General features: G+C 52.3%; 8 protein-coding genes across 8 annotated transcripts; 5 read left to right on the forward strand and 3 right to left on the reverse strand.

The window, feature by feature from the left end:
• Window positions 1-999: 999 nt before the first annotated feature.
• On the forward strand, window positions 1,000-3,778 carry GT037_005687 (uncharacterized protein; the record flags this gene model as incomplete). The annotated part of the gene is made up of 3 exons (XM_038930734.1): window positions 1,000-1,075; window positions 1,123-1,137; window positions 1,188-3,778. The coding sequence occupies 3 exons, from the start codon at window positions 1,000-1,002 to the stop codon at window positions 3,776-3,778; spliced, it is 2,682 nt and encodes an 893-aa protein (XP_038786423.1).
• A 375-nt stretch (window positions 3,779-4,153) lies between these two features.
• GT037_005688 (uncharacterized protein) lies at window positions 4,154-5,344 on the reverse strand (the record flags this gene model as incomplete). The annotated part of the gene is made up of 1 exon (XM_038930735.1): window positions 4,154-5,344. One exon carries the CDS (start codon window positions 5,342-5,344, stop codon window positions 4,154-4,156), a length of 1,191 nt encoding a protein of 396 aa, XP_038786424.1.
• A 601-nt stretch (window positions 5,345-5,945) lies between these two features.
• On the forward strand, window positions 5,946-6,824 carry GT037_005689 (atp synthase subunit mitochondrial precursor; the record flags this gene model as incomplete). The annotated part of the gene is made up of 3 exons (XM_038930736.1): window positions 5,946-6,119; window positions 6,218-6,535; window positions 6,618-6,824. 3 exons carry the CDS (start codon window positions 5,946-5,948, stop codon window positions 6,822-6,824), a joined length of 699 nt encoding a protein of 232 aa, XP_038786425.1.
• Window positions 6,825-7,700: 876 nt separating this feature from the next.
• Window positions 7,701-11,888, reverse strand: GT037_005690 (batten s disease protein cln3; the record flags this gene model as incomplete). The annotated part of the gene is made up of 7 exons (XM_038930737.1): window positions 7,701-7,830; window positions 8,282-8,778; window positions 9,409-9,759; window positions 9,911-10,195; window positions 10,478-10,928; window positions 10,977-11,712; window positions 11,771-11,888. Coding segments are annotated over 7 exons (2,568 nt in total), but the record flags the coding sequence as incomplete, so codon positions are not given.
• Window positions 11,889-12,362: 474 nt separating this feature from the next.
• GT037_005691 (uncharacterized protein) lies at window positions 12,363-16,095 on the forward strand (the record flags this gene model as incomplete). The annotated part of the gene is made up of 4 exons (XM_038930738.1): window positions 12,363-12,780; window positions 13,304-13,453; window positions 13,515-15,102; window positions 15,147-16,095. 4 exons carry the CDS (start codon window positions 12,363-12,365, stop codon window positions 16,093-16,095), a joined length of 3,105 nt encoding a protein of 1,034 aa, XP_038786427.1.
• A 1,455-nt stretch (window positions 16,096-17,550) lies between these two features.
• Window positions 17,551-19,030, forward strand: GT037_005692 (fructose--bisphosphatase; the record flags this gene model as incomplete). Its single annotated transcript, XM_038930739.1, has 3 exons — window positions 17,551-17,722; window positions 17,774-18,360; window positions 18,407-19,030. 3 exons carry the CDS (start codon window positions 17,551-17,553, stop codon window positions 19,028-19,030), a joined length of 1,383 nt encoding a protein of 460 aa, XP_038786428.1.
• A 605-nt stretch (window positions 19,031-19,635) lies between these two features.
• Window positions 19,636-20,489, forward strand: GT037_005693 (uncharacterized protein; the record flags this gene model as incomplete). Its single annotated transcript, XM_038930740.1, has 2 exons — window positions 19,636-20,187; window positions 20,262-20,489. 2 exons carry the CDS (start codon window positions 19,636-19,638, stop codon window positions 20,487-20,489), a joined length of 780 nt encoding a protein of 259 aa, XP_038786429.1.
• A 617-nt stretch (window positions 20,490-21,106) lies between these two features.
• On the reverse strand, window positions 21,107-22,648 carry GT037_005694 (alpha-ketoacid dehydrogenase kinase; the record flags this gene model as incomplete). Its single annotated transcript, XM_038930741.1, has 5 exons — window positions 21,107-21,170; window positions 21,224-22,239; window positions 22,288-22,484; window positions 22,530-22,558; window positions 22,599-22,648. 5 exons carry the CDS (start codon window positions 22,646-22,648, stop codon window positions 21,107-21,109), a joined length of 1,356 nt encoding a protein of 451 aa, XP_038786430.1.
• Between the last annotated feature and the right edge of the window lie 118 nt (window positions 22,649-22,766).

A 22,766-nucleotide genomic window follows, 5' to 3' on the forward strand; every position in this document is an offset into this window, starting at 1 on the left:
GGGCGCTGCGTGACGATCGCCCACGCCCTAGTCGTTAGGCCGCCATAAGCTATGCAGCATGATTCGATGACCGCAGCATTGAAGGCATGGCTAGTTTCCAAGGTTCGTCGAGCGCAATACGAGGTCTCATGGGAGAGGCGCATCCGGTGGCATGCTAAGGGGTAGCGCACAGTTTAGTCAGCCTCCCCACCAATGACGGACCTTTGGAACTATTCCCCAGCTCATCGTATCAGCCTCCTTTTGACACTATCCCGGCCCAAGCGGCCACACCTCGACGCCTCCGTCATGCTATGAGATGTTCTCTTTTGATAGCACTCGAGACATGCAGGCAGTCAGCAGTGCCCACTCACCCATCTTGGTTGAGTTGGCTAGATGCGCACGCCTTGTTCCATTCAGAACTATTACCTACAAGCTCGAATTGTGTTCGCCGAGAACCTTAACACCTAGCCTAGCAATCTCTTCACTTGGCCCTAAAGGGCAAACCTAGTAGTTCGTTGCTCCAGTCTACAGCAATCCGACTCAAGATCCGACCGGTCTTGCGGGACAGATCTTTTAGGTCATATAGGGTATACCGATTGACGCCACGAATGTGAAACAAGCCTCGCCCATGACACTACCTAGGTACTGACTACGCCTTCGTCGACCGCCGCAGGTGTTTCCCAGAGCACTGCGGACCATGTCAGCGCGAAGCTTGAATTTAGGCGGATATACATGGTATGTCCAGTTGATCAGCACGGCAGACCGGGGCTGGAAGATGCCCTGGCAGTCATACGCGTCAACGGTATGTGCCTCGTGTTTCCGCTAAGCGTAGCTACCACTAGGGCTGTGCATGGATCGCAAGCTGATCATGCGTACGAATAGCCTTCATCGAATGATTGGAATCTGAACTGTTTTGGGCTGAATCTCGCTATTTTCGCTCTTACAGTGCTCTTTTGCATGTGCGACATCTTGCCTGACCTTTACACTGTCACTCGCTTGGTGTAGAAGGATCATCGCAAGATGCGGAGACTTGTCAGTCTACTGGGGCCTGCGCTGGTTGTGGCGGGCTCAGATACGAACATACACAACAGGAGAGGTACGTCATTTTTGTCAGGCAAGTTTCAGGTGGCTAACAATCCGCAGATGGTATGCAGCAGAGTCCGTCTTGAGACCATCAAAATTGACGTGTTCAGGTAATAACACATCAGTGATGGCGCCGCCAAGTAGCACGGTACTGCTCGACTCAACTACTTTACATGCGCCTATTGCTGTTACTCCAGCGGCCGTACCAGGTCCAGCTTACGATGTGAGCACTTCTTTGCCTGCGCCGTTGGACATAACATCGTCGGTTTACCACAATGTTCCTCCACATCTGCCCACTCCTCCTCGGGTTCCTATCTACACAAATCGCACCAACTCCATCTCTCAAGTGACACCTACGGTTGTCACATACACTGCCTCTGGAAGTGCACCGCCCCTTTCAGATATCACGTCAGTTTTTGCCAATTCTTCGGTACCCAATGGAGCGTGTACCGGGTGTATCATCGCAGGGTATGGTCCTATAACCACGTCCTACGTACCGGGGGAGTTTTACAACCCATGGACTAGCACAGTGGTAACCGAGACCATCGTTACAGAGTACTCGACTTACATGTACAACAATACTGTCGAGACTGTCGTTACAGAGGAGCGTACTGTCAACCAGACAAAGACTGTTACCGGAGCTAATGGCCAATTAATCACACGCGCGACACCGACGTTCACAGTACAACCAACACCAGGGGTAATCGTCCACCTCGACGCAGGTCCAACTTACGTTATATACAACCGACTCTCTGGTGCCTTGGATGATTACCATGAGATTTACTGGCCGGATAGCAATCTGACCCAAGGGTATTGTTCGCCAACAGTCAAGCCCTTAACGAGTTGGCAACCCGCAAGCACAAAAACCAAAGAATGGAGTTACTTCATTGCTACTTACACAGGGAAGGCTCCTGAAAGCACACCCTCGGGCGAACCTGTTCCACTCCCCTCGAAACTAATTGACCATCTAAAGCAAGACCCAGCTATCCAAAGTCAATTCCGCGGCTCAGATATTGCTACTTGTAGCTACAGTAGACCGCCCGAATCGTTCTTGCGTCCTAGACCTACAGGACTCATTCCGCCAGCCGCACCGCCTCCATCGCCATTTCCCATCTTCTTGTCACCTTTGACAGGGACATATATTGCGACCAGCTTTGAGTCCACGTCTGTTCACGTCACGGTTCGAGGTTGTTTAAGGTGTCAAGATACAGCAACAAAGGATGTCGCAGAGCCTACGATGTCAAACAAGATAGCGGATCCCACTCCCACAAATAAACCCGATCCCAATCAGCATGACAACGATGCTCCATCGCCTAGCCAACCTGACAGAATACCCGACGACACGGTCAAGCCGACTCAAGGTGGCGGGAAAACCTCACCGAGTGTTCCAGACGTTGTGAATACATTCAACCACGATAACCCTTCCATTTGGACAAACGGAAATCCAGGAGCGACTACGACTAGAAGCGTGACGATTGGTGGAGTTGTCTTCCCAGTGAACACTCCCAAACCAACCCAGGCCGAGCCGGATGATCAGAATGGACAGAATCATAATCCAGTTCCTCCGATTATCGTGATTGGATCCGAAACGTTGACACAAGGGCAGACGAAGATTATCAACGGCGTGCCTGTGGTGGTGCCCTCGGATGGTGGTGGAACACGAATCGTTGTAGACGGAAGTACGGTTCCTTTCAATCCGGCAACGACGCAAGGCCTGCCTGTTCTTATGGTGGGCGGAGGTGTTATCACGCCAAATTCACGAGGAGAGTATATCCTTGGATCTGCGACACTGCAGCCAGGAGGCCCTGCCATCACCATCAACGGAAACACAGTCAGTATGGAGCCGAACGGTATGGCCATCGTCAATGGTGCTACGCAGACCATTGCAAATGTTCCTGTGGTAACTGGAGCGCCCGTTATTACAGTGGACGATCAAACCGTCTCAGCGACTGTCGTGGGAGGCTCAACAGTCTTCGTTGTAGCACCCGGTCAGACGCTAAGCGCAGGAAGCACGCTCATCGTTGATGGCACGACCTACAGTATGCCTGAGAATGGAAAAGGTTCCACCATCTTGATCAACGGGCAGACATCGGTGTTGGGGGCGGGACAATCTGTTGTGACTCTTGATGGAGGGAGATCCGTTACTGCGCAAGTTGTCAGCGGCACGACAGCCTATGTCATCGCTCCGGACCAAACTCTTACCCCAGGTGGCGTCCTTACTATCTCCGGGACTACATATTCTATGCCCACGAGCGCATCTGGTACCATCATCGTCGTCAACGGCGTTACATCCACTTTGGCAGCACCCGGCTCTGGTATCACCGACGCTCCAGCCTTGACCATCAACGGTGTGACATACACACATACTGTTACAGGCGGAACAACGGAATACGTCCTGAACGACGGAACAACACTCGTACCCGGTTCATCAATCGAGATTGATGGGACAACCTACTCTCTGGACTCGCAAGGAACTGCCCTGATCATCAATGGGCAAACCAGCACCATTCCTAAGCTACCGAAGAGCAGCAGCGCCAGTACGACGCGTTCAAGTTCAGCTTCTACAACACGAAGCCGCGATGCTGGAGACTTGATCGCGAGCGGAATTGGAGAGACTAGTAAGGCACTTGGATCATCTACGCACGTTGGTGGTTTGGATAAATGGATTGAGAGTTTGATCGTTGGCGCTGCGGGGTGGCTCACATTACTACTGTGAGCAACGGGATAAAAGTTTAAATGGGTTAATCACGACTTGATGCATGTAGCGCGGCGCTTGGTATTCGGACAACAATGGACACTGGGATATATAACGACTTGGAAATACGGGAAGGCACTACATTGGACACTGGGAGGATATACTTGGAACTGGAAATGAACAAAACGTTCGCATAGTGTTTTAATGCGTAATGCTTCTAATCTATGTACCTGATAATAAACCAATCCGAAAAGCATAATTGCAAGATCATCCAAAAACTGCTTCCCCATCCAATGTGTTCCGCGATAGCGTACTCTAGTAAGACTTGTGCGCCTTGTTAGACGTCACGATGTGCCCATACCTTGTCAGTCTAATCATAACTCAACTACCTCCCTCCTACTTCGCCCGCTTCTTGAACAACTCCCAAGCCTCTGTCAAACCTTGTCTCATTTCGTCCTGCTTTACCCGCTGCACGTCTCCGACATCGGCAACGGTACCCATTCTCTCATCGTATCCCTCACCCGAGAATAGGATGCGGAGATTCATCCAAGCCGGAACAGTCTTGATGTCTGTGCCCTTGACCTGCGTCTTCTTGGAGAGCTCTTTCGCCACTTCTCCCTGGAGACGCTGAACATAACACTCCCACTTCTCCTCGACGCCCATCCTAGTCCAAGTCTTACCAAAGCCCTTACTCACCGAGTCCATCTCCAAAATCAGGTTGAGAGAAACAAGACCGCGGTAGTGGTTCTTCATGTCGTTGTAACCACCACTTAGCAGCCAATGGAGGTCATAGAAGGAGCGGATCTTAATGTTGAGCTGAGTAACAAGACGCTGACATCCTGTAGGGAAAAGCCTAACACTATAGTCAGGCGGCGGGCAGAGCTCGTTTGTGGGTCTGACGACCTCGAATGCATTCTTGCCATATAGAACAGCTTTGGCTTCGGCGAAAACCTCCTTACTGACACGGAGGATGTTGATATTGGTGCGGCCGACAAGCGCAAAACGAGTCTTGTGTTCGTCAACGTGGAGGTGGACGAGGGCGTATGCAATACCGGGGAGAAACTCGCGGCGCTCGGTGTAGAGGAATGCTGTCTTTTCGTTGTGAAATATAGTGCGCTTCTGACGAACACATATCAGACCCGGGACGACGAGGAGGTGCGCATAGATCTGGTTGCGGATGGAAATAGGGAGGTCCATGAAGCGGAACGGCTCAGTGATAGTGGTAGGTGCATCGATAGTGAAGGCTAAAGAGGCGAACATGCTGTGCTTCTCGAGAGCTGTGGGCTTGGTCTTGGAGAAGCCTGTCGAAGTTGGAGACGGAGGGACGGTGTTGCTTGCTGGTGGAATACTCTCGCTATCGTCGCTACCATTGCTGGTCTCGGTATCAAAAGCTTCCTCGAGCTCTTCGAAAAAGGTATCAGGTGACTCCCCTTCACTAACAGCGTTAGCGCGTGTTGCCTTGCTTTTGAAATCTTCAACATCGCTGAAGCGCACGCGTTTCCTCGGACCGCCGGTGGAAGGTGGCGTAAGGGGATACGAGCATGGAGGTGTTTGCGGTCGCTCAAATGGAGTATCCATTCTGGCCATGGTTCTTTACTTTATACGGAAAGGGTTGTCAAATCGTAGGAGGAGAGTAAGGTAGACTGAAGGCTAGTAACTACGCAGGAAAGAGGATATGTGAAGGTGAGGGAGGACTGCTGCTAGACTCGAAGTGGGGTATCTCCATAGTCCTCGTGACGCAGTGTTCGCAATATACGCCCATGGTGAGGTGAAGGAGTAAGGACCAACGCTCTCCGAGAGAGCTTGGTGTTGTGCCGATAGGCGATGTACCTCGTGGGCAGTGTATATGTTAGACACCACATGCCAAGACCCATCTACACGGTCCTGGAGGGGTCGTCGCGACGAGGTTGTCGCTCGATCATGATGGTGTTCAGTAGTCATGGGGCAAGTTTGTATACCATCGTGAGTTTTGCCTCAGGATGTCACTCGAGCAACGAGTGGGTGCATGCAGATGAAAATTGCCAAAGAATTGTTATGGAGTTGTAGTTGGGGTAGAGAAGCCGCGGCCCAATCGGTGCTAGCCCCAGCCAGTGCCGAGCCGGGCTCAGAAACCTCATCGCAGCATCCTCAACTGCACCCGCGCCCCGAAAGCTGCCCCATCCCGCAATCCATCTCCCCTCTACCGACCATGTCTGCAGCTCGTGCCTTCAGCACCGCTTTCCGGGCTGGTGCGCCCCGCGCCCCAATGGCCGCCCGCTACGCCGCAACCCGAAGCTACGCTGCCGCCGCTGCCCCAACTGGCTCTGCCAACAAGCCCCCGGTTGCCCTCTTCGGCGTTGACGGAACCTACGCGAGTGCTCTGGTACGCCTTCCACGACTTCAATTGGCATATTGGCGATGATACGAGGATGGAATGCGGGCCAATGGCTGGGCAAGAGCTTTGGCTAACAATTGTGGTAGTACACCGCGGCCGCGAAGACCAACGCCCTCGACCCCACCGCGAAGTCGCTCCAGGCTCTCCAGGGTGTTTTCCAAAAGGACGCCAAGCTCAGCCAGATCCTCCACGCTCCCTCGCTCTCCGTCTCCGACAAGCAGCAGATTGTCCAGGAGCTCCAGAAGCACATTGGCAGCGCCGACAAGGACGGCATCGTCAAGAACTTCCTCAGCACACTGGCCGAGAACAACCGATTGGGCGTACTACAGGGTGTCGTAGAGAAGTTCGGTGTGCTCATGGGTGCCCACCGCGGCGAGGTTGAGCTTACCGTTACCAGCGCTGCGGTACGTTGACTCTGACATGGCATGGAACAACACAGCTGGAGGACTCGGCAAGAGAGCTAGAACTATAACTGACACGACGCAGCCTCTCGACAACAAGACCATTTCCCGCCTCGAGAACGCCATCAAGAACTCGCAATACGTCCAGAATGGCCAGACCCTCAAGGTCGTTCCCAAGGTCAACCCCGAGATCCGTGGTGGACTCATCGTCGAGATCGCCGACCGCACCATTGACAAGTCTGTCGCCGCCAAGATGGCCAAGATGAACAAGCTCCTCAAGGATACTTTGTAAATATAGAGCGAGAGCGCATGGCGATGGACGTGAGGGGTAGGCATGTGTATTCTAGATGAGTCTTGGAAAAGAACAATTTACTACCGTCTACCACCTGGCGACGCGCCATGAACGACCGATGATGTGAGCGCTTGGATGTGTCAAGGATGATCTGGAACAACTGATAAACTATAGAGACTATGAACTGATATCGCATTACTGTCCGTCTAACACTGGTAGCAATACGTATTTCACTGGCACATCTGCATGGCAGCTAGTTGAAGGTATATTCGAAATGCCCAGAATGCAACCAGTGCCATCTACGCTCTCCGCCTTGCATCCAGCCCAGTCATAGCCACACCATGTGCCGTACCTGCATGGACCACCCGAGTCTCTGGTCTGTCCGGGGGTCTGACAGGCGTCTCAGGAGCCGATAGAGTTCGCGTCCCAGGAGTAGATAGAGTTCGCGACGTAGGCGTCGAGGCGACTGGTAGTCGTTCCGTATGGGTGTCTACTAAGGGATCGTATGGCTTATGAACTAGCCATTCGTCACTTGCCTCAGGCATTCCTGGGGCGACGTAATAGCCGACTTCGAAGGTTCTTGGTTTCGATTCGATCAATCCACAAGAATGACCATCACATGGTAGTCCCACATCGACTGTTGTAGGAGTATCAGATAGGCGCGCAAGCCTTTTCCTCGCCAGAAAGAGTTCGTACTTTTCCACCAGCCATGCAAGGTGGGTACTGGTCTCCACCAGTTCGATGTCTGGGCATGTCGATGGAGACTCGTAATTCAGCCCAGTCTATGGCAACGTTGGTAAGTTTCATAGAATTCGAGCAAGGAATACCGCTCGGGAATGTTCTTTCATCACATGGGAAGGGCCGTGAGCTACTTACAATCTGCAGAGGGAACCTGACAAGGGCGACAGGTGTTGCTTGGATCTCGCGGATATCAAGGTTCTGCTGGCAAGGCCATGCGGTTTCGATGTATGCTGACATTTTAATAGTTGGAATGACTTTTAGTTGGCTGTTGGAGCGTTAGGTAAATCGTTAGGAAGATAAAGTCTCGAGGGCTCAGGACTGCTGTTCATATACGAAATGAGCAGGGAATTTTCATTAGTTCCTGGCAGAACTATGGTTCTATGGAAATCGAAACTCTGGTCCTTCTTCGTTGCGAACATAGTTGCAGTAGGAGGAAAGCGGGTCCCTGGCAGCCTGGACTATGGTTCATCTTCACTATAGACGCACGGGCGCACCACGTCTTTTTGAAGGTAGCGAAGCGCACACAGTCGAGTCTTTGAGTATGTGCACGATTTACGATTCGAGAGAATACTCTACAGTGACATGAGAGTTCTATTACTCAGGTATGCTTCAGAGCGGAGCGGAAATGCTTCACAAAAATCACACAAAACATAGTCTACTAAGACAAGTCTAAAGAATCTAATTATTGAGATCAGGGAGCCCCAAATCGCCCCTACTATGCACTGTAACACAGACCACCAACATGTTTGAAGAAACTAGACACAAACTTCTTCACCTTATGTACCCCAGTAGTCTTCTTCCTGTACCTTCTCCTCACAGCCATACTCACAGAACGTCCACGGCTAAACACCAAATCTTTCGCCTCGTTTTCAATCTGCGTCAAATCTCGAGCCTCAAGAGTAAGGCCACCTGTGCATACGATTTCTCCATTGACAAAATGCTCGGATAATGGGGTATCATACTCTTCACTTGCCGAAGTTTCCGACGAGGCGGAGGAACTGATACTGATACCATCTATGTCGGTGCAGTACAGTTGAGGGTTCAGTCTCAACGACCCAACCACACTGTCGCTCCGTTGTGGCGACGAAGCCAGTGTAGACGACTTTTGGGATTCATTATCCCGATGCCTGGCGAGAAGGGTATCTAGTTTCTCTTGTGAAGAAACGTGGATCTTGTCCCTGTTGTCATTGGTGGCCTGTTCATGTCTTCTTAGCTACATTCTTCTACTTCTTCGAGTCTGGATCGGAAAGCAGAACTTACAACGTGGATTGGAAAATCAAGGCGACTTGCATCGAAGCCCGGTGCTAGAGTAGCGATATGCCATGTTTTCAGGATATTTGAATGCCGGCGTTGAATTTGTGCAGGCATTTTGGTGTTGTTGTTATAAGTGGCTTGGAAGGCGAGCGTAGTGGTGGTGAAGACAGTTGGAGACAGTGAAGAAGATTAGGATCGGATGACAATTTAATCGAGAGGTTGCTGCCATATATATATTATGGCTTTTCTGTGACTCCTACGCGGCAGTATCGATTGCTGCTCGTTCATAGGCTTGACTGTAGCGAGGCAGAAGGGACGAACCATGGTTTCGAAGCGGGAAGTGGATCATCTGACGATGCTTGCCATAACGTCGCTTTGGTGTACGAATTAGACGACTAACAATTGATGGCAGACTTGAAGAAATTTACCATAGCCAGTATGGTTAGAGAAACAGGCATGGCGATGAGAAAATTTGGTAGATTCAAAGTTGGATTGTTCATTCAAGGATGTAGTGACTGTTAGTAGTGACAGCCCTCTAGTGGCCGTCCTAAACTTGCCAGACATATTGCCTTCCGACACAAGGTCGGACGCCGACCTTCTCGTCAACTTCCGTCTCGGCGTCCTCGTCATCTTCGTAGACAGCGGCATCAGTAGCACCGAGTACGTCTACCTGGACAAAGACGGGCGAAAATACATCTACTTCCTCATCATCGTCCTCGTTCTCACAATCCCCATCCGTTCTACAACCCACGTACTCCTCGAATATGACACCCTGTTGTTTTCCCTCACGACCCAGACCATCGAAGATGTCGAGTGGTTCAAGATCGTCTTTCTCCAGGTGGTTCCCACATCGCCTCCATTTCACATGCATGACCAACTGGTCCAGCCCAACCTGATCCCTCACAACCACAGTGCTCTCTTTCGTGTCTTTTAGTCCCGTCTAGCACTTGTGTTAGTAGGGGTCGTCGAGTCGAAAGCACATCCTACAGACATTCGCGGTATTTTACATGATCAGGTGATGCTGTAATTCACTATCAAACGGTTTGGAATACATCTCAGCTGTCAGTTTGAAATAGAGAATGTAGACGTACAATTCGTATGGGATATTGGGGGATGATATTGCAGGCTGGACTCCATCTCAATTCCACACCGTTGATATGGTACTGTGGCAAACCGGCCTTCATTTCCTGTTGTTGCTGAGCGTCAGAGTGCAGTGTCGAATTATTTGTGTCGAGCTCTGTTGCGTCAGGTGCAGACTGAGGTGGGTTACTGGAATATTTTGAAGCCTCTTGCGGGAGTAGTCTCATTATCCCGCCCGTAGTGTTGTAGATAAGGATCGGTGACATCTTGTAGAAGATCAATGCGAGTTTATGTATCTAGTAGAGAATGCTGATGTATTGCATGCACTAAAGAGTAAAAACTTGCCGGTCCCAAACCGTGGTTATAATTACTGCGATGAAACCACAATTGCTCACACGCGTCAACCTTCTAAACGAGTCGTAGGAGCTTTTCTGATTGGACCGCGAGATCAGAGTCATATGATAAGGATGATTCAAACGGTACGGAACCAAGGTTTTTGATAGTGTATGATATTGTGAATCTCACTGCAATTTGCAGTAATTCCTGCCATGATTAACTTGCCAGCGACACAGACTTACCTCAATGGCCATGCCTAAGAACCCAGCGATGCATATACCTCCAGAATCACTCACACTGGTCGCACCCAGACTAAATTCCCTATCCTCTTTCGGAACGTTATCCGTGATCTCAGCAAAGGTACTGACATAGACCAACCCGCCTAACAGGCCTTCCCAGAATATGATAACGCACACGATGTAGTAGCTCGGGATGAAATTGAACATGGCGTGCAGGGCGAGGATGATGAGGTTGGCCACTTGAAGAAGTGATGGGACGTATAGGTGGTGTATGCGTATGAAGGGTGTGGATGAGCGTGAGATGAAAACACCAACCTGGTAGATGGCGTTGTACGTGCTGTAGAAAGAACGGTATTCGTCGAAGGGGGAGGATTCGAGGGGAAATAGCAGAGTAGGTGCAACGCCTTGGTTGATGGTGTACTCAGCAATGTAGACGAGGAGTAGGGGCAACATGCTACGGTAGGTCAGCCTGGCGTATTCAGAGTGTGTACAATAGACTTACTACGGGAAGAACAATCCTCGCGCCCGGTTGAGGTTCGCCCGGAAGCTACTCAGTGCACTGTTAGCACCCTTGTTATTGACGGAAGTGAAGCTGCGCCCTGAAGCCGAATGCATGGAGGAAGACAGTAGATCGTCTTGTTCATGCGTCTGGGCAACCTCGTCTTCCTCGTCGTCCCCTTGGTCATCGATGGCTTCGTAACCACCTTGTTTCGGAGCGCCAGCACGCAGCGGCCCAAGTGGGAGTATGACGAAAAAACTCAAGACCATGATTAGCGGCAGGAAGGAAAAGACAAGTAGACTTGTGCGAGGGGTAACGCCCAGCGTGTTGGTCGCGATGGCATACGCTCCGGCACCGATTAGACCTGCGCCGCCAGTACCTGAGCCCCAAGAAGCCAGAGCAAAGTGGCCATAGTAATGCGTTAGGCCAAGGAAGCTCAGTTCACCACCTCCACTGCTCAGACTGGCAAGCATCACTCCACACATCTTGATGGCAATGGTCCTCGAGTCTTGCAGCGGAGGGGTGAGGGCGATGATGAGCATGCCGCATGCCGAGAGAGCGACGAATATGAGGATGCGAACAGTGTATGGGATCTTGTGTATGAAGTATGGGGCGCATAGTTTTGTCAGGAACGAAGGGATAACATCGGCTAGAAGTACGGCGCCTTTGGGGACATTTGGACCAACGAGGTCGAGAGCAGCGGAGAGGATGATTACGTAGAGGACATTGTTAATGAGGCCTAGGGCTGTTAGCTGCCGCGGTGCAGCCCCTCATCGAGGGTTCAGGTGCATGCATACCAAACAACCAAAAGGCGGCGCATACGCGTGGATCAGCGCCGTGGAAGACAGCCTTCAAGCGCGCACGATAGACGGCCCAGGAAGAAGCGGGGGAGCCAGGCATGGGGAGGAGCGGCATAGGTTGCAGAGGTGGTGGCACTTCACATATCGTAGTTTTGAGGGTGAAGGCGACTGGCACGTGTCGTGTGCCTCAGACGACGAGGAGTGTTGATGATGGCTGTGGCTGGACCAGTGACATGGATGGGGGCACCTGCCGATCAGGGCTTGGCACCAGGCGGTCAAGGAACGATTCAGGAACGGGCTGCATGGGCGACAAACGGGCGTCAGATGTTCCGAGTCGCATGGCATGCGCGTTCCTTTGTGTGTCTTGAGTGGCAACAGACTGGGCGAGACTGTCAGGCACTGTCGACCAAGTATTGCCAGGTTCCTCTGGTATACGCATCATGATGGCTTTTTGTCGAGCAAACGTCTTGGGGGTGGGTGCAAAGGCCTATCACACATGTCATACCTTGCTCTAGTCGGGCTGCGGGGCTGCGCTATATCCTACAGGGATGCTGGCGCTTGGTCCCATTGCGCCTTCTCGTTTCCTCGCATGCTCGAGGCTTCTTTCCTTCTGCAATACGGCAGCTCGTTGAATACTCTACCATCGACTCAGACTACCTTGCGAGGTCCTGTTCGCCATCCCGATATCTTCCCTCGTCCTCACTACTCAGATGAGCCCAAGTCGACTATGGATCGCCCACCACCCTACCAACGTCCGCCAGACGGCCCTGTGAACTACCACCCGCAGACGACGCAAGCGTATCCAGGCTACCCGCCAGCCTCGCAACCGCAGCAACAGCCGCCCCATGCTGCCTACACCGTCGACCCGTACTCGATGCCCCGTCGCGACCCATTCCTCCCGTCAGGACCACAACATGCTCGAGGCAGTAGTCAAGGACGGTCCGCTGGTAACAAGGCGCCGCAAGGCCAGGCTGAGGGGCAAGGACAGGGTAGTTGGTCAAATACAGGTAGGTCTACATCTTTGCCCATGTCTTCAAGAGCACATCTGCGCAGTGCACAGGCCAGGGACAAAGCATCAGTAGTGTAGTCTGGACTTGTTTGCGCATTTTTGTACCTCTTACCAGTCACAAAGGTGCTCAAGTCACCCAGGCTGCATTTTGACCTGGGTGCTGTCTGGGTGGTGGAAAGACAGGCAAGAGACGGTAGTGGGAAGCCGTTGGCTGCATTGACGTGCGGTATGACACGTCAATTGCGAAAAAGCACTTCACCGCCCCTCTCGTCATATGAATGCAAGCAAATGCAGGCAGTGTTTCCCTACTAGTGTCGCCATAGCATCCCGAGCCACACCAACCGAGCATTTGGATTGCAGAACGGTGCGCGCATTTGTCGGTGGAGTTGGCATGGGTCTGGCGAATTCTATGGCGCACTCCGCAGATGTGGCTCCTAGCTAATGCACGATCCGCGGGCCTCTAAACCTCTTTCGAAAAGTCGCGACTCAATGTCCGAGCTTGTGCTGATCCATGTCTTTAGCGCGACCGATACACTACGAGACTCATCGCTCTCAGACAAACCCTCCACCGCAAATGACGGCCTCCAACAATCCTCAACCGCCTGCGCCCTATAGTTTCGATGCTGCGCGCAACTCTTCGCTGAACGGCGCCAGTCCCCCGACCTCCTATGGTACAGCCCCGCTCCCAAAAGCAATGGTTCAAGCTTTGTCCCAGACTAACTCTCCCTCCAGGCCCGTCTCACGACCCTCCACCTCCACCATCCTTCGCGCGACCCCAAATGCCTCCCCCATCCTCTCCCACGCAGCAGCATCTTCATGCATCCCAGTCGCAGCGTTCACAATACACCTCCAACTTTGGCGCCAACAGAGAGCTTCCTGGCTTAGGGCAGGCGTTGCGACCGGGAAGCAGCATGTCCATCTCCTCTCTCATCGGCGGTGGGGGTGACACAGGGGCCCTTAATCAAACAACACAACCACAGCCCTCACCTCCCACCAACGCCTCATCTGCCAACAGTCACAGCATGCAGCCACCTTCGCCCCGGCGTGCCTTGCCAGCTGGCGCACGATCAGATTTCCCCCCGTTCCGTCGCCAGTCCACTCCAGAGCGCAGCATGTACGCTAGCAATACTTCGCGCTCATCGGAGGGACACGCCTTTTCGGCTGGCTCACCCAGACAGTCCTACAGCAACCAAGGTTCGCCTGATCCAGCCCGCCAGTCGCTACCGCCAAATGCGCAATCCTACAAGCCGTTGAATTTCCCTGGCCATCGTCCATATGCGCACGATGCAGGGCGTCAGCCGTCTGGAAACGTCCCATCTCGACCCAACAGCCAGCCCATGGGTTCTCAAGGAAACACTGAACAAGATGGGAGGTCCATGTACGATGGATTTGCAGGTCGGCGCAGCGCCTTTGGACCACCTGAGGAGCGACGACGCACACTGGGCGAGTCGCATCACGCAAGGCCCAACGCTGCAGAGCTCTTAGCAGGCACAAATCACAGCGCGTCCGAGAGAGATCGGCCTGTGACTGTGCACCCTGTGTCGCAATCTGGCTTCAGTCCGCCTCAACCGCAACGCAATATCTCTGGCTCAGCAGAACCTCCGCGCAGTCTCTGGCGTCAATCAGCACCCACCGGTGCTGCTCGCGAGCCTCCCCAGGATAGTCGCGCAGAGGAGCCTCCACCGATGCATCGCACTTACGGCCCATACCCTCCGCACATGCTAGGTGGTCCTCGCTATGGCCCACCAAGCTCCGACGAAATGCTGCGACGCAGTGTAGACCAGCTGGGCCACCGCGTTGTGGAGCAGTATCACGCTCCTCCTACCTCCGATCCCAACTCTGAGCGACATAGGACTGAGCCACTCGCGCGCTCTTTGTCATCCCGATCCCTATACGACCAGCCTCCCAAGATGGGCGAAGCCATGCAACACTCCAAATCACACATTGGCTTTGGCTTGGAAGCAAGCAGACGGACTGGCAGAGCGTCCCCACTACCACAAGCTGTTCAAGGTGCCCAGGCGCAGCCCTTGTCAATTGGCAAAGATCCTGGTATCAAAAGCGAATTCGGACGCATGTTCTCCGGCCTCGGCAGCGGCTTGGGATCGTCGACTCCGTCGCGGGGAAGTCCCATGCCACAAAACGGTCAGGGCTCATTTGAGTCGGACAACGGCGAAATGATGAGAAGGATCGGCTCCCAGCAAGGCAGAAAGCCGCCGAAACGAGTCAAGGACGAGGAAGGCATTTTCGACATGGAGAACGCTGACGGCAGGGGAACACCTGGCGCTCGTGGGGCTAAGCGGAACAAACACCACCATCATCAGTGAGTCCACTCAGCCTCTGTCGAGGTATTTACTAACAGCATAGTCACCACCATCATCACCACCACAAGCCTGACGAGGACGCGTCCATGCCACCAGCCTCAACTTCGATTAACGGGCGACAAGCGAGCTTACCACAAGCCGGCCCAGGCCAGTCGGTTCATCACCACCATCATATTGGAGCAAATCCACATCACCATCACCACCACCACGCCCCCCGAGTTGCCCACCAGCCGCCGCAACAAGTCACAAAGGTCCTCACTAAGGTCCACGACGTGCAACCTATCCTTGAGGAAGCTGCTAAACGTCCTCGTAAGCATCTTGGATCGCAATTGTACGAAGCTAAGACAGAACTGCCAAAACCCAACTCGTCGCTAGACGATCAATTCGGATATGCCTCGAAACCCCAACGTCTGCCTCGCTTCGATGTTAACCCCATCAATTGCACTTTTACCATCAGAGTACCTAGATACTACCTAAAACCACGACAACGCCAGCATGTTGTGTTGGAGAGACATCTTTGGGGTGCGCGCGTGTACCGCGATGATTCGGACCCTATTGCTGCAGCGATCCATTCTGGGTGGATACGTGGCGAATGGGATGATACCGTTGATGTTGCCATGCTCGATCCACGCATCACCGCGCCCAACGACCCAACCGATGCTGCTGATGTTCTGACCAAGACCCCGGCTGCTCCTGTGACGCCGCCTGCCGACATGGACCTGCAGATTGAGATACTCATCCTACCGCAACTCCAAGAATACACTGGGTCTGTCGAGTATGGCATTTCGAGCAGGAAGAGCAAAGCTCACGAAGGTCTCAGCTTTATGATCAACAAGATCCGATGGGTTGAAGAAGGCATTGGTAGCAGGGGACAGGAAAGGACAGCAGCAGCATTAAAGCGACGGCTTGATGCTAGCGCGACTCTCCTTGCTTTGCAGAGTGGAATCGACGACGCTCACCGGGTCAACGGAATGGCCAAACTACATGCTTGATATTTAGCTGGCTTCATCAGAGGCCATGACACATAACGGCCGTCTGGAGATTGATTTCGCATCGCATTTTGTAGCGCAAGATGATTTTAGCATTGCTAGATACCCGCATCTTTATAGCTTGGACTATGGCGTAGGATTGCACATAGCGTAGGCGAAATTTTGGTATAGGTATATGAAAGACGATGATATAATGAGCATTGTTGAACCCGTTGGGAAAAAATACAAGTCTTTAATATTGGTAATGGCCACACCTTTGGATATGAGTGCTTTTCAAATAGCGGCTGCCAGTCACTATGCATTGTTATCAGGTTGCCTACACGTGGGGAGAATAGTGGTAGCCATGTGAGATAACCAATCCCGCGGCGATCACACACTGCAGTACCAGAGCGATAGCGGTCTGGACGTACCCCGGGCTTGCGTGTACACATCTAGCAGCTTCGAGGAACAATCTACTCCGTTTTCGAGATGTGCATTTAATCCTCCTACCTTCAATACCCAAGCGACAGATTGCTAGACATACAATACTTTGCCAGCCCACTGCCCCGCCACAACAACAGCTTGCGTGACGCCATCATCACAACGCGTACTGATGTCAAAAATGGGTCACACTCGGACCTACTCGATATCAACTGTAAGTTGTCTTTTTTCTTGCGAAGATCTCCAGGGTGCACCATTGTTTTTCGCCGATTTACGACGACTGGCGTGCGACTACTACAACGTAAAGAAATTTCGTACCCATCCATCACGTCTTTCCGGCTTTCGGCGGCTTTAGTATGTATGGCATGGTTCTGGACTACCCCTAGCTATGCTGCTGGAGCCGTTGTCGTCATACCGCAGAAGCATGTGGCATCATGGCACACGACCGGAGAATTCGTAGCAACACGGCGACTGCTTGAAACTGGCCTGATGGCGCCCATTGCTGGAGGCCGAGCCCCAAGGAACACGAATTGGTAGGCGCCAGCGACGACTGTTGTTGCACTGTCACGACTGCCGGTCAAGTGGACACAATCAACTGCAGCCAGAGCATCTGCTATCGAATGAGAATCACCCGTTACATCTGCTCCACCGTGCCCGCTAGCCTGGAGCCGCAATCCGAACGCTTGCTTTCTGGCTTGTGAAAAGAAGGACGCCGTACCGAATGCGGGGGAATCATCGTCAATCAATCCATCTCCTCTCGCTTCTTGACTGCCGGGCCGATCTCACGACTCTGCAACACGACATTCAACGTCCATACACTTATCGCTTCACCTAACAGACGATTCCAGCCCTGCGACTCCTGTGGCTTCTGTTGACCGCTTAGCATCTGTCCTTGCTGCATCTTTGATTAAAAGCCGCATTCTATCGCTGCATATCGGAATACCTTCGGCTAGATTTCCGATCTCATAACTTTTCTCAACTTCTTGTACATTCGCGTCGCCGTTACTGGATTTCAGAGAGCTGGACTCGCGACACACAATGACAGACTCCAATGGGATTTATGCGCCAAATATGCGCGCAGTGCCTGCTGGCGAGTTCGTAAGACCAAGCAGAAAGACTAACGGTGCTGGTGTACAGGCCGAAGACACGCGGATATGCGTTGTCATGGTGGGCTTGCCTGCGCGGGGCAAGAGTCTGATCGCACAGAAAGGTAAGCTTCTCCTACAGGATCCTGTGCAACTGCTAAACCTTTGTCCTGCAGTCGTTCGTTACCTACATTGGTTATCGATCAAATCAAAGACGTTCAACGTTGGACAGTATCGCCGTACTGCAACCCCTAACCCCTCCGCCGAGTTCTTCGACACCTCCAACCCCGAAGGAGAGCGCCTCCGAAAAGCAGCCGCCGAAGCAGCCGTCAATGACATGTGCAAGTGGTTTTCCGAGGGCAGGGGCTTGATCGCAATACTAGACGCCACAAACTCGACCAAGAGCCGTCGCAGGTGGATTCAAGAACGATGTGCTGCGGAGAACATCGAGACGTTGTTCGTTGAGTCAAAATGTGACGATGAGGATCTCATTATGAGCAACATACTAGAAGTAAAGACGACTTCTCCAGACTATGTTGGCCAGGACCCCGAGGAAGCTGCAGCAGATTTCCGCAATCGTATTCGCAACTACGAGAAGGTGTACCAGACAATAGACGAAGACGAGCGCGACCTTACATATGTCAAGCTTATCGACGTGGGTAAGCAGGTCATCATCAACCAGATCCAGGATTATCTCCAGAGTAGAGTGGTGTACTACTTGATGAACCTCCACATCAAGCCGCGTTCGATCTGGTTATCGCGAGTAAGTAATCTTTGCGAGACTACGCTATGAAGGCTAATCGTAGCAGCACGGTGAATCCGAGTACAACCTCACAGGACAAATCGGTGGAGATGCCAACCTCTCAGAGCGAGGCGACGCCTACGCGCATGCGCTTCCCGGCCTGGTTGCGAAATCTGTTGGCGACGGCCGCAAACTTACTGTCTGGACCTCAACCTTGAAGCGGACGATTCAAACCGCACGATTCCTTACATTTGAGAAGTTGGAATGGAAAGCGCTCGACGAACTCGACTCCGGTGTCTGCGATGGCCTTACATACGCTCAAATCGAGCAAAAGTTCCCTGAAGACTTCAAGCAACGCGATGAAGACAAATACAACTACCGCTACTTGGGTGGAGAGTCATATCGCGACGTCGTTATCCGCCTCGAGCCCATCATCATGGAGCTAGAGCGCAGCGAGAACATCTTGATCGTCACACACCAGGCCATTCTCAGGTGTATCTACGCATACTTCATGAACGTACCGCAGGAGCAGAGCCCATGGATGGAAGTCCCACTACACACGTTGATCAAGTTGACGCCCAAGGCGTACTCTACACAAGAAGAGAGACTGAAGGCCGATATCCCGGCAGTCAGCACCTGGCGAGGTAAGGGCAGCAAGGCTGAGCATCAGCCTGCAAATGGCAGCACATAGGCCTAACTCCATCCAGCTCCCGGGGAAATATGCTCGGCGCCGCTTCCCTTGGGAGCGGATGTGGGAAGAATCCTTACGAACTAGCATCGACACTATAGACGGACAAAGAAGGTTATGTGGGGTTTGTGTTTTGATCGGCTCAAGGTTAATCTCTCGGCGTGTGTGTGTTAAGCATTTGGCATAGATTGGCATTTCAGCGTTTTGGTCACATCACTAGACGGCAATATCCCAAAGTCGACGGTCAAAGGGAGGAGGTGTCGACGTTTCAAGGCATGACAGTAGCTACCAGATATCAATGTCAAAGGACATCCTGATATTGAGTCTTTTCTTCAGCAATGCATATGCTCTGACTTTTCGATTAGCTACGATGCAAGTAGTAGATGAAGTACTAATAAACAAGCATATGTGACAGGTCTTAGAACGCTCAATCGTAGTGTCTTGTTGCTGCCACCTTCCCATCTAAGCCTCCCCCGCGGACATTGACCATCAACATCGAGACCCCACTCAGCTTCCAAGCTCTCTTCACATTCATACCCAACGCGCTCCAACAACATCGCACAACACAGACACTGAGCTTGTCGCCAAAATCTTCCAGCAATGCAACAATGACATGGCAACCCCCAACCCCCGCCGGCGCAAACTTCCTTAGCCAACACGACACCGAACAACAACAATACGAACAACTCACAAGCAACATGACCAGTTCATCATCTGCGATCCCCGGTGGCCACGCATCCACTACTAGCGGCGGAATACCTGGAGAATATGAATCCAATACTCCACATAGTGGACATCAAGGACCGACTACACTTACACCCCAACACCTAGCCGGTAGTTCCAGCGCTGGCCCCAGCAACGATGCCAGCGCGGGGTGGTTCGACGCGCCGAGAGTATATCAGCAATCGCCACAGGGACAAGGATCGGGGCACAAACAAGCAGGAGGAGGATTAGGAGGAAGCGGCAGTGGTAGTGGTATAACTCCCAGCAAATCCATGCTGGAAACAAGAAGGAGTCTACAAGCGCGAGGCAAGAACTACCATTTTGGCGCAGCGGGGCCACAGGGAAAGGATTGGGAAGAGAGGCAGAGGAGGGATGAGGCGATTAGTATATTGGAGAGTGAGGAGATGCTTATGTGGATTGCGGGTGTGAGGAATGAGGTATGGCGATCACTCTGCCCTCTCTTATACTTATATCGTGGTGAATGGATACTAACTCTTGATTCATGAGACAGAGTATACCGCAAACGCGCGCACACTATCGGAACGTCGTTCTTGGCCTTACGAAATGGGAGAAAGATGTTGTAGCTTGGCGTGATGAGTGGGAGGTTCAAGGCTCGGCAGGTGGACCCGCAGAAGGGCAGAGTGTGGCAGGTGGAAGTCCGGCGAGAAGTGCGAAGGGCAAGGAGAGGGATCTCGCCAAGATGAGAAAGAGGGTTAGTTCTGGACAAGGGCACGGTTGAAGTGGGGTATTTCAAGGTAAATGTGAATTGATTGCGGCGTTGAATATTGTGGTTTTGGTATATATCGGTCCATGGGAAAGGACAGAGCACGGTTAGCTTTATACCCCTTGGTGTTTCCATATCAAGCATTATATGAGGTTTTTTAGGCAAGACGAACAACGTTACTATTTCGCGTAACTATCTTTCCGCCTCATTCTCATGTGTTTTGAGATCATAACATGGCATTCGCCAAACGCCGTATCGTATCATCATGCCTGGCTCAAAGCATGATACCTTGCAAGGTCGCAGGCACCCGAATCCGCGAGTGCCTCCAGCCACTTGTCTGAATAATTGTTCCAAGTCCAACATCTTACACCTCACATGCCTTCTTCCATACCTACATTCCTCCACCAAGGCTTCTCCCCTTCGCTGCTCGCCTTATCGGCAAACATATCCGCCGCATCGCCCACCTGTCTCCTCTCGCTAATCTCTCTACTCACCTGACCAGACAACTTCAGCTTCATCGCCTTGCTGGCCAGGAAAGGGTTGTACTTTCGCGAACTGTTACCTTGTGCCATTCCTCGGGATGACCGGATGAGTTCGCTCGACGTCCATCCGCCCCTCATGACGGGTAATTGCTATTGCAGAGGTTCTGATGACGAGGAGAGGCGGTTGAGGTGGAGGTAGACGTCGGTGCCATATCTAGATATGAAGTGTTAGTGAATGCGCTATTTTAGGAGTGGGTTCGTGCTTACCCTTCCATGGAAATCAACTTCAAATCTCCTCCAAAGTAGCGTGCGTATAGCCTCGATATAGGTAGTCCATAACCGAATCCAGCCATGGGAGCTTTGAAGTCGCTCTTGTTGAAGTCGGGGTCCAGGCTCGGCGTTTGGTCGACAGTCGTATACATGTACGTCCATACCAGTGGAATGGAGGATCTAGGGATGCCGCCTCCTTCGTCCGAAATCTTGATGGTAATATCCTCCTTGCCCTCTGCAACGATGACCTTGGTCACGGGGAACTCTTGCTTATCTTCACCATGTCTTTCCACCACTGCACGAAGAGAGTTCTTGAGTGTCTCGAAGAGCATATGCGACAAATGCCCGGGCACGTACATGAAGCTGATGTTCGGATTGCATACGAGCTGGACCTTTGGTGCGTCAAAGAGTCCGTAGTGGTCCTCGCAAACGAAGCGCGCATTCTCAATAGCTTCCTGGGCGAGTTCTTGAACATTGGTCTTTGTGCAAATTATTCCGACGTAGTTGGGATCGGTCCGCGAGCGTTGGTCTGTCAGGGCGATGTGCTGGCCGATGAGCATACGAATACCGATACGCGACATGTAGAAACGGTCGAGGAAAGCTTGGATATTGTGATCAATCTGCATCCTTTGTCTCTTGCGTTTCCACTCGAGGATGCCCTGCGCAACGGTCGTCACGACGCTGTCGTGCCGCCTCTTGATCTTCTCCAATGTGTCTGCGAACTTTGTGTTGTATGCGCCCAGCTCTGGTGGCCAGTCTTGTCCGTCGTCAGCCGCAGCATAGTATCTTCGGCTTGCGCCCTTGACTTCCTTTGTGATGCCACCGCCGTTTCCGTTCGAGTTCCCGTTTCCGTTGCCATTCGTCGTCGGCGCGGATCGGTATTGTCCAGTCTTGATGCTAGGGTTCTGGGTCGGCTTGCTCATCAAGTTCTTGTCGCCGCTCTTCTTGGCTGGTTTTAGTAGTCGCTCTTTGATCTCGCTCGAGAGGGTCGGCCGGGGTAATTCGACGAGTTCCTGTTGAATGAGTCAACGCGCTCCAACGAGAACCTCAGCAATACACACTTCAAACGACTGCGCATACCAATCGCGCACTCTTTGTATAGACGGCATCTCATTGAGGCCATCTGGAAGTTCATTGAGTTCTTGCACTCGGTGTGCTAACCGTATGGGCAGTTCCTCGGAGAGGAATTGTGACGCGCGGAAGAGGGTTCCCGTAGATGGCTTCTCTCCAAATTGGACCATTTGCCGTAGAGATACACCTGATAGGACATTAGATGGCTGCTAGGAATGACTACGGGTCCTACATGCCCGTTGCTGGAAAGTTGCTATAGTGCTATCCAAGTGTTAGCGACAACTCGGGCTATGCGACAGACTCGCCTACTTTGATGGTATCCATCAACCTCTCGCTCCGTTTCCACGACATGATGCCAATTGTCGAGGCCGTAACGGCCTTTGTCGCTGCGTCTTCGCCAAAGTGGTGTTGGTGGTGGTGGTGGTGGTGTTCACTGTCGAGCTACCGAAGCCCAGCTCCGCCCCACTAT

This window comes from Alternaria burnsii, assembly GCF_013036055.1.
Source record: "Alternaria burnsii strain CBS107.38 chromosome Unknown 732, whole genome shotgun sequence".
NCBI lineage: Eukaryota > Fungi > Ascomycota > Dothideomycetes > Pleosporales > Pleosporaceae > Alternaria > Alternaria burnsii.